This window comes from Cryptomeria japonica, chromosome 11, assembly GCF_030272615.1.
Source record: "Cryptomeria japonica chromosome 11, Sugi_1.0, whole genome shotgun sequence".
In the NCBI taxonomy this organism is placed as follows: Eukaryota; Viridiplantae; Streptophyta; class Pinopsida; order Cupressales; family Cupressaceae; genus Cryptomeria; species Cryptomeria japonica.
Genome location: NC_081415.1, coordinates 63,726,363 through 63,737,030, shown reverse-complemented (window position 1 = coordinate 63,737,030; position 10,668 = coordinate 63,726,363). Strand labels below are relative to the sequence as shown.

Here is a 10,668-nt window from a genome sequence, read left to right as displayed (position 1 = left end):
AACATTTTCGCGTCTGCGCACCTTCGGATCAATCGCATCTGTGCCTTCGACATTTTTTTTTTTTTTGCAGATTCCAGGAAATGCATCTGTGTTCCCAAATCACATCTGCGAGGCCTCTAGGCATGTCTATGTTTGCGGGCTGCGTCTATGTTTGAAAGCTACGCCTATGTCAGATCTAGGCATGTTTGTGTATTTATATAGCATTTGTGTCACTGATAATAGCATCTGTGTTTAGTTTTTGCATTTTGGTTTCCTTAATTTGGTTTTTTGACATTTGGATTTCAGATCTGGTTTATATTGAGCTAACATTTTTAGATCTAGCTAACGAAATTGGTGTAGCTTGTCTTGAAAGCAAAATCGTTTATTGAAGGCCCCTATTTCACAAAGTCTTTTGGATCTAAAATTTACCTAACTTGTATGCTTGCAGGAAGGGGTGATCATTTGAAACAATCCAAACTACTAAGAGATCTTTGTTGCAAGACCTTGGCAAGGGTTTTTGATCTTTATTGTGTGCCTTGTTTTCATAGACTAGTAAACACTTCAATTGGTGCACTAAAATTGAACCAGTGTCTTTTGTGTCTTGGGCAATAGGCTCTTTTTGTTTAATATTTAGAGGGCCTATCTCCCCATGTGGTCATTAGGACTACTAGTGAGGAGAGAACAACCCAAGTGGTAGCGAGGAAAACCCACCTCTTCCGAACCACTATAAACAACTATATTCATGGTGAAAACTATGGATAACGTGTGCTAATTAGTTCGTACCAACACTATGTCTCCCCATAAACCCATTTGATCAAATTTATTTGATCATTTGTAGGGCGTAACCCCTACCGATTGGGAGCCTTCTGTATTTACAGAGCTAAAAGTGCTACATGTATGGCCACACGAGCGAATGCCCTTACTAGAGCCTTTTTGTTTTAGAAGCCAAAATCCTTCTAGTTGTTGGGGCAGGAGGTCGGACCTCTGGAAGCGGCCCACACACATACAGTTCTTAGTAGAGATACAAAGTTCACCACGGGGAGTTTTCGTGGGGACTGATGCTTGGCTACCCCAAGAAGTGAGTGTCGACGAGGGAGCCAGTGGGGTCAAGCATTTAAGTATCCACTCTAAATAGCGTAGCCTCAAGGGAAACTCCATGTGGGATCAACAACTATTGTCCTGGCCAGCCATAAGAATTGTGCTTTTCTTATTTTGAACAATCAAACATTCAAGACCAAACATCAAAACATTGTGTCTTTTGTGTCTTCAAGTGTATGCAAAACAATTTTTACATCAAACAACACACTTTTTCATTTTGAGTCTAAACACTGGCAAACATTGAGTCCTCATCAACACTATGTCCTCTTATCATAGAAAACAGTCAAACATTCAGATATGGTCACAACAAAACAACTTTACAGATTGGAAAAATTGCACAAAGTTTTCAGAAATGCATCTATGTCTAAAAGAATAGTGTCTGTGTCATCTAATTGCATATGTGTTAGACAGAATAGCGTCTGTGTCATATAATTGCATCTGTGAAGGGCAGAAACATGACTATGTTCTCTTGAGCAAAATTGCATTTACAAACTCTCAGAAACACGTCTATGTCAGGAAAGCTCGTCTGTGAAGTATACAGGCACGTCTGTGTTCAGAAGTGAAAACTCTACAGTCCAGCAAACAAAAACAATTAGTTTCAGACTTATTGAGCTTCTTAGGTTATCTCTCTAGGTTTTTCATCTAGCATTCAACCTATCTTTGGGTCTCACAAAGTCCATCATTTCTTTACACCTTACATTACATTCACATTTGTCTAAACCTGAGTCAAAAGGTCACTTGCTTGTCCTCATCTTACTTTGTCAACACACTACATACAACAACATTTTGCTAAGTGGTCCCTCATCAAGGTCTATCACCTTTGGGTCTCATTTGGTCTTACTTAGAGTTAAGGTCAACTTACCTCATCAAGAGAAACTATCATCTCTTTGGAAGACACACCTACTCTACTACATACATACTTGGTCTTACACTTTGGACATTGCAAGTAAACCTCATATTCATTTACATTCCATCCAACTCTTGGTCTTCCATACTCTTTTCCATTTTCATCTGGTCTCCCACATCTTGGTCAAGACCTATTTCATGGTTGAAACCCATTCCCAAAAATCTAGGAGAGAAGCTAAAGAGGCTCAAGAGTCCGCAAACATGAGTTCCTATGAATATGACAATGATATCTTTTTCAATTCTGATCATACTACATTACTTGACATGGATGCTTATAGAAACATTCCAAATATTAAGAACATGGACACTACAAACAACAATGATACACACAATGACAATATGGACAACATTTCAGTACATTCAACAAAAGTGGAAGACTCCATAATGGATCCCTATTTCAATCGATTGGTTGAGGAAATAATGAGGAGGGATAAACACTATTTCTTACAAGTGATGGCACAAAGTGCAGCCAAGATCCCTCATGATTTTGACATGTCTCAAATAATGGAAAATTGGCCTTTGCAACAATCTCACCTCAACATGGATCAAAGGAGGCCTAATAGTGGAGGCAATGGAGGACCACATCTTGTGCCTGAATCACCATCATCTTTGTTTCAGAAACCTGAGGTCCCATACACACATGGTCAAGCATATGATAGTCACCATCGCAGATCCAATAAACCATTATCAAGATACTCAGAAAGGTTGTCAATGACATTGGTTGAGATTGGCATGTGCAGTTAAATCTAGCTTTATGGGCCTCTCATATTTTTATCTGCACCCCTATTGGCACAACACATTACTCTCTGGTGTATGGTGTGGAAGCTAACTTAAATTTGGAGGTTGAGATTCCATCCCTGTGAGTCTCCGTATAGCACCTGCTAGATGATGAAGCATATAGATTTTCTAGGTTGAATCAGCTTTAGATGCTAGAAGAAAGGTGTTAGATAACTTTGACACATTTGCAAGCATATCCAAAGCATCTTCATCGCGCCTATAACAAGAAAATCAAAGGGGGACACTTCAAAGTGGGAGACTTGGTCCTAAAAGCTAACCGTAATAATTCACAATCTACTGAGATCATAAAAGGAAAATTTGAACCTAATTGGGTTGGCCCTTTCATCGTAACTACAACATATGGATCAAGTTCTTATCAGCTTGCAACCCTGGAGGGAGAACCACTATCAGATCCTATGAATAGCATGCACCTCCGGAAATATTATACATAGGTTCCTTTTAGCAGTTTTTCAATATGATCCTTAAAAAATGCAAAAAAAAAGTGAAAAAGAAAAAAATATCGCCTTGGTGAAAACTTGATAAACAGGCGCCTTTTGTACAAGACAAAAAAGTGAAAAATATTTTTTTTAGAAAAATTGTTAAGAAAAATCAGTTGCACTCTAGTGAAAACCTGGCAAACAGGCGCTTTGGGCAAGTACCATGGTGAAAACCTAGCAAACATGTGTCACATGTAGAAAGTTCATTGCTCTGCTATCTATCATGATTCCCTCAGTACATAACACAATGTTTTCTCATGCCCATCCATTTTGATTTGACCCAGTGTCCTTCTCTAGGCTCGTGATTGGTCAGCATAAATGTTTTTCTCAGTCGATTGCCAATCCTTGTACATATATTTTTTGTCATAGTCATTCTACATATTTTGGACCTTAGTTAGGGACAAATCCCTTGTCATGATCAATTGATGGAGTTATCATAGTGAACAGCTCGGAGGCTACAACATGTGCATAACCTATAAAGTCCTAAAAAAATCCCTGAAATCAAATAAAGTCCTAAAAAAAAATCCCTAAAAATCAAATAAAGTCCTGACAAAATCAATTAAAAAACAGTTATAAAAAATCCTTAAAAAAATAATCTACAAAAAATTGTAAAATGACCTGAAAAAAAAACATCAAAATTTTTTTTGTTGCAAAATTGTCCTAAAATAACACAAAAAAATAAAATCATAAAATAACCTTGAAAAAGCACCAAAAAAAATCAAAAAGTTCAAAACCCTAAAACTTGGAAAACATTAAAAATCCAAAAATAATTGCTTTCGTTTTCATTCTACCAATAAACCGTCCCCTTTGTACATAGATAGACATTTGAGTGAACGTCAGATAGAAACATATTAAACATTGTGCTTAAACAAGGCATGTATCCAAAGATGAACTATTCAACCCAGCAAGCTTTCAAACTGATCAAAGTTGTCCTATCAATCAAGATGATACCAGCATTATCAGTTCTTTTGTCAACATTATCATGGGTCTTATGCATGGTGTGGTATGCTCGAAACCAGACTGTGTCCTATTTTAGACGAGGTATTACATTCCTTGAAACCAGACAGTATGATTTTCCTTTGAACACTATATTCTCACTTTTGGCATTGAAGATTAGGATGTTTGTTTGACTTGTTTGAACTTGTGAATCTTATCTTTCTTCAATTTATCTTTGGTTGTGTTCCAATGCTAATCCATGATGTCATAGAGGAATTTATCTTTTATCTTTTATGGAGTATATCATAAATTTCTCGGGCACGTATGTCTTGGGTGTTTGTGATAAGTACATTCGCTTTGTGAACGCTGCACGTACCTCGACCCTTGACACACTTAATGTCTTAGGTTGTTTTTGACTCATTCCTTCTCTGTAATGTGTCTATTTTATACAAAGGGATTGCATTATTATCCTAGCCTTCATTGCCTTGGTGTGCCGCATTTGTTCTGCCATATCAAATAAAGGTTCTCACCTACCATTAGCATTTGTGAAAGCAAGATTTCATCACACTAATCATTCTTCACTTCTCACTTGCATTTCTTCCAGTTAACATTTCTTATCTCCCATCAATCCTTCTATTTGTTCATCAAATCAATCATTATCATTCTCTCTATTCTATCTGATCAATCAAGAATTTCTTCATTTGGTATCGATTAACCCTTTTTCTACAATCCATTAACATTTTTTCCTTCTTATTAACATTTTTCTCTTTCATCATATTTTTCTCTTTCATCTAGCATTCTTCTCTTCTTTCGAGAGATCATTAATTTCTTTCATGCATAAACAATCTCTCAAGGGGGCATCCAACCTCCATCTCTTGATCTACTGGGACATGATCTTTTTAATTATTCTTTGAATCAACACTCATAAATCACATTGTCTCAAAGAGGGGAAAAATGTAGACACTCATAATTGGTCATCACTCCTACGTCGCTAACCTAATTTTTAACATGTCTTTTATGTCACATTTCATCTTCATCATATGTTGACATTGTGTCATTCCTGCAATTTTAGTTCATTTTGAATCCAACCCTAATTAGTCTTCTTCATTTGTATTTGGTCCTAAATCATTATGATTGGTGTTTTATCATTTTTAAATCATTCAAATTGGTCTCATCTTGACAATTAGACTCAATTCCCTCTTTGTTGATAATTAATTGATCATTAATTATCAACCTCCTTATCAATCAATTTCAATCGGTCCTCTATGATGCTCTATCTGCCTTTCATGACACTTTATCAATTGATCTTATCAGTCTCTTATCAAAATCATTATCAATCTTGGGTCTTTTTCAATAATTAAATAAATTCAATTTATTTGATTAGCTAGTTCCTAAATATGAATAGTAACTTGATAAATTTAATTTATTAATTTATCATATTTATAATCTCATATGTAGATAATAAATTTTATTTATTTAATTATCCCATATTTATCTTTTCAAACTGCTAATTTGGAAAAATATGAGGATAACCAATTTTGTTTATTTATTAAATCCCCATATTATCTTCCTCGATTTTGTTTTGGACTTCTTTCTAGATTTCTTTCACTTTTTCTCTATCTCCTAATGGAAACTTTGTTGTGTATTTGATCATAGCTGCTTATTCTTCCTATCTTCAAATTAATCTCATCCATCGATTCAAAATCATCTTTCCTATAAATTGAGCTCTCATTTCTCATTTTCGACAACCATGCTTCGAGTACCCTTATTCTATTGATAGCATAAGCACAATATGAATATGATATGTGTACAAGAAAGGACAAATCTATAGACACAAAAGTGATTTAAAGGTGTAAAATCATAACCAAATACATATGAATGTCATACACAAAATTTGAGTTAGTATTTAGATATATGAAAACAATTCCCAAACTAAAAATAAAATAATTTTAAAAATACTAAATAAAGGTTTTCATCATATTTCTTAAAATGATATTAATTTATCTTACCCATAAAATTATTAATTAATTAATCCAAATCAATCTATACTTATACACGTTTATAATTTAAATTAACACAAATTAATTTTATCAAATAAATTATTATTTTTATAAAATATACAATCTATGTCACATTTAAATGTAATTTTACATTTCTATAAAGCTAAACTATCATTTTAGAATTAAATAAATTTCACAAATCTTTTTTTCCATAAATAAATTCTAGATTGTTGTCTATAAAATAATACTACAAAAATTAAATAAATCTAACAATCTTTAAACTTAACAAACATAATAAAAATCATTTTCACATATTTTTAAAAAGTTTTTGAACATATTCTATAAGACTAATAATTCAATACAATACATAAATTTCCTTGTATCTATTTAAAAAATCTCTCTCATTAAAAAATTTAACATTAATATAATTTAAATAGAAAAGATTTTAATAAGTATCACTTGTAGTAGTTACACGTGGATTTATGGATTTGATTTTTTTCCAATATTCCCCACCTTCCTTAAAAGTCTCCAACCATTCATTCCTCCCACAATATTCGAACAACTCTAGTCTTTTCAACTGCTCTAATCCTTCCACTTGCTTCACTTTTGGACAGTCAAATAAATAGAATATTTGAAGGCATGTCATCGCTCCCTCCTCTAATTCGGGGAATTCTTCTAATGAAGAGAAACTAAAAATAGACAGAATTCGAAGCTGTAAAAACCCCCCTGACTTTCCAAACGCCTTTGGCAATTCTCTGCACCTCTAATTCCCACTTAGCAACAATTCCACCAGATTGGGCATTCTCTCCAACTCCGGATAATCACTACACTCACATCCGACTAATTTTAATTGTTTCAGATTTGCAAACTCGCATATCCAACTTGGCACTACAAACGACAATAGTTGAAGACTTTCCAGATGTTTCATTGCTCTCATTTTCCCTGAAAGCTCCCCAAACTCCATTGTAGTATTCCAGATTGCTAGATAACGCATCTTCACCAGCTGGGCAAGAATCCCTTCTTCTATCCTCTTCAACTCCTTGTCATTGTAAACAGTTAAGCTTAGTTCCTGAAGCTGAGTCATATTGACCAAATTATCTAACCTCGTGAATTTGTCCTCTTCTCTGGCGCATAAGTACATATATGAGTCTAGTGTTCTCAAATTTGTTATTCTTGGCATCCTATCAATGCAATTGGCTTTTAAATGCTGAAGACATCTAAGATCACTTATCCATGCTGGTAATGACTTACAATCAATAGGTAAAGCAAGAAACAAGAGGCGTTTTAGGTGCCTCACACACGCCGGCACCTCCTTTATCTGTGTATTCGTCAAATTCAATAATCTGAGAACAATCATCTTTCCAAGAGAAGCAGGCAACGTAGAGATCTGTGTGTAGCTCAAATCCAAAACGCGCAGTCCTCTCATAGTGGTAAACAGGTTTTCTGGAATACTTGTAATACTGTAATTAAGATACAGCGAGAGTGTACGGAGATAAACAGGACGGCTCTCTGAGATGGCATTGAAAACATGCAGACCATTCTTGGCCAGTAGAATCCGACACCAGCCCATGGAATTACTTGTATGTGAAGACACTTCTTCAACAGAAAAAACACATTTATCTTCTCTTGATATGTGTATTGCCAAATCGTGCAACAAATCATGAATTTTACAGTGTTTGGTTAGAACACTATAATCTGCCTCATATACTTGGAACATACACATTTGTGCAAGTTGATCTAACCAATGCCAGGCCATTTCCCACTGCTGCTCTGCTGCCGGGATGAATCCTTCCGCTATCCACAGATTCATCAAATACTCTGCTTTTATCTCCTCATCCTCGGGAAAGAAGGATAGATATGCAAAACACGGTTTAAGGTGTGCAGGCAAAGAGTCATAACTCAGTTTCAGTATCTCCATGACAGGGTCATGCTCTCCAATGGGAGTAACTACTCTTTCCAGCTGACTGCGCTTCAACTACCAGCTTTTAAGCGTAGTTCTGGCCAAAGATGCTGCTATCGTTTTGATAGCAAGAGGTAAATTCCCACATTGCTTTACAATCTTCCGACCCTCCTCTTCCATGTACTGTTGCGCTCTATTTCCCGCTTTATCCGGAAATGCGTAGATACAAAACAGCCTCCAACTTTCTTCATCTGACAAATTTTGCATCTCATAGATTCGAGCATTTGAGTTTAAAGCAACCTGCCTATTTCTTGTAGTGACCACAATTTTACAATTTTTATCGGCCGGCAGACCAAATTTATCAATGACAGAATTTTCAGTAGACAGCGTCCAGAGATCATCCAGCACAATGAGAGATCTTTTCCCTTCGAGATGATCATGAATCAATTCAGCCGCTCTCTCATCAGTTACTTTAGCGTCCACAATTTTATGTTCTAAACCTAGTTTGGAGGCTATATCATGCTGCAAATTCTTGAGAGAGTAAGATTTAGAAATAGAGAGATTTTACGGATTCGTAGACATTTTGGAGAAGAAATGTCTTCACCGAGCCGCCCATACCAACGACGGCTATGACTTGAACTTCTGCGTCTTCCAACAAGCCTACCATGTGTTCAACTTTGGAATGTATCCCCACTGTACCTGAATCTCTGTGCAGAAGACTTGATTTCTTCAACATTGCTGATGTACTTGTCGACGCTGCCTCGTCTGCATTGAGACCTTTCTGATGTTTTCCAACTCCCTTAAATGTCTTTCCAATCTCCTGTTGGACAGCCAAGGCAATCTCTGTACAGAGCCTCTCGACATCACTGCCAATTCTAAGGGAGAAGACAAGTTAAAAGCATTTCAAATCATAATGAGTTGAAAGCAAACAACCGAAACAAAATAGGAAAAACAATACAGCTAAAACAACCTATGCATTACCCATTAGATGTGCTGAATTCGTAGCCAGATTTATCTGCAGAAGACTGGAGGGCTTCTTTCCATTGGTCAATCTTGTCCTTGCCGAATCGCTTCTCATATAGTTGATGTTTAGCAAATGCATCTGCATAACATCCCTTGTCAAGGTAGCGAAGCTCAAAAGGCTTCACACCATAAAATATAGGAATGAGGAGGGCCTTGGTTTTCAGCATGTCAACCAGCTCATCTAGACACCAACAGGACTCCGCATATCGTGGTGAGAAGATGGCAATCTGCACTTTAGAAGAGTATATTGCATCTTGTATGGCAGAGGTAATTGAGTCTCCCAATTGTAATTCTTGTTCATCAAGAAATGTCCAAAATCCCTTTTCCTCCAATGCTTCGTAAAGTGCAAATGCAACCGTTGCTTTGGCATCAGGGCCTCGGTGGCTGATGAATGCATCATATATTTTCTTACATACAGCGGGCGTTTCTCTTTCAAAATCACTGAAAGAACTTCTGCCGTGAGATGAGAAAAAAGACCCCATGAAATCTAAAGGCCAAAGAAAGATGGAAAATATAACTCAAGACTGATCTGGATTTTGACAAAACTAGGGAAAATTTTAAAGCTTTAAAGCAGGCGTGTCAAGAAAAGTGTGTAGAGAGGAAGATATGGTTTTTCTCTGCAAGACTTGAGTTTGTTTCAGAGCTCATATGGCATGTTAATCATGCAAGACCTCACTTTATTTGAGAGTGAACAGTCGAACTGCGTAAATTTGTAAGCCACTTGGTTTTCAAACTTTACATTTTTTCTGAGTGAGAAGCAGCATCGTTAAAGAGTTGTCGATTCGCTTTGGGTAAAGATAAGGGGGAATCATTTTTAAACTTTACTTTTCTATGATTGACGACTGACCACTGAAATTTATTCCGTGATTTTTCACCTCCCATTGAATTTTATAAGAGAAGAAAGGAATCATACAGTCGAATCTGGATTAACGCATCCAAATTGATTGCGTAAATTATAAGGAAGGTAACTTTATTTTCTGAGTTTTCATTTTCAAACTTTATTTCTAAAAGAGCCACTTTACACTATTTTCTTTATTCGATTTCTCCTCTTTCAGTTATTTCATATATTTTTCTTCATCTCCTCTTTTGAGTTATTCCTTGTGTTTTTCTTCATCGTTACGTTTGTTTTTACAAATTCAACTTTATCGCTCACTTCCTCAAATTTGTAATTTAAATCATCCTTTTCAAAAAAAAAAAAATATTTTTAAAGGTCGTGTAATATATGTATTTTTATATTAAAAAAAAAAAAAAAAAAATTAGTTTATCTTAAAATTTAATAGATTATTAGCAAAATTAAATTTTAGAAATAAATAGATTATTTTTTTAAAGTTTTATTCAGATTTTTATATATTTAAACAAAAGATGAATTTATTTTAATATATATACATAACAATTAATTCATATTAGTAAGTAAATAAGTGTTTCCTAAAGAAATAATATTTTTTTGTGAAATATTATTAGAATTAAATTTATTTTTATTTCATAATATATTGTTAGAATAAGAATTTTAATAATATATTTTAACAACGAAAAAATGTTTACTCTTCTTTTA

The 10,668-nt window shown here is 35.0% G+C and overlaps 1 protein-coding gene across 4 annotated transcripts; it reads right to left on the bottom strand.

Annotated features, from left to right (window-relative positions):
• Positions 1–6,605: 6,605 nt before the first annotated feature.
• Positions 6,606–9,831, bottom strand: LOC131051328 (toll/interleukin-1 receptor-like protein). 4 transcript variants are annotated; one of them, XM_059213751.1, is made up of 2 exons: positions 9,075–9,831; positions 6,606–8,968 (listed from the first exon to the last, which is right to left on the bottom strand). In XM_059213751.1, exon 2 carries the CDS (start codon positions 8,109–8,111, stop codon positions 6,957–6,959), a length of 1,155 nt encoding a protein of 384 aa, XP_059069734.1. In that variant the 5' UTR covers positions 8,112–8,968; positions 9,075–9,831; the 3' UTR covers positions 6,606–6,956. The 4 variants fall into 2 exon arrangements, with proteins under 4 accessions (XP_059069734.1, XP_059069735.1, XP_059069733.1 ...); XM_059213750.1 differs by having other exon boundaries at positions 6,606–8,959.
• Between the last annotated feature and the right edge of the window lie 837 nt (positions 9,832–10,668).

Bases quoted from the DNA above. Each gene is read 5' to 3' on its own strand.
- LOC131051328 (XM_059213751.1), bottom strand. From the start codon at position 8,111: ATGGAGATACTGAAACTGAGTTATGACTCTTTGCCTGCACACCTTAAA.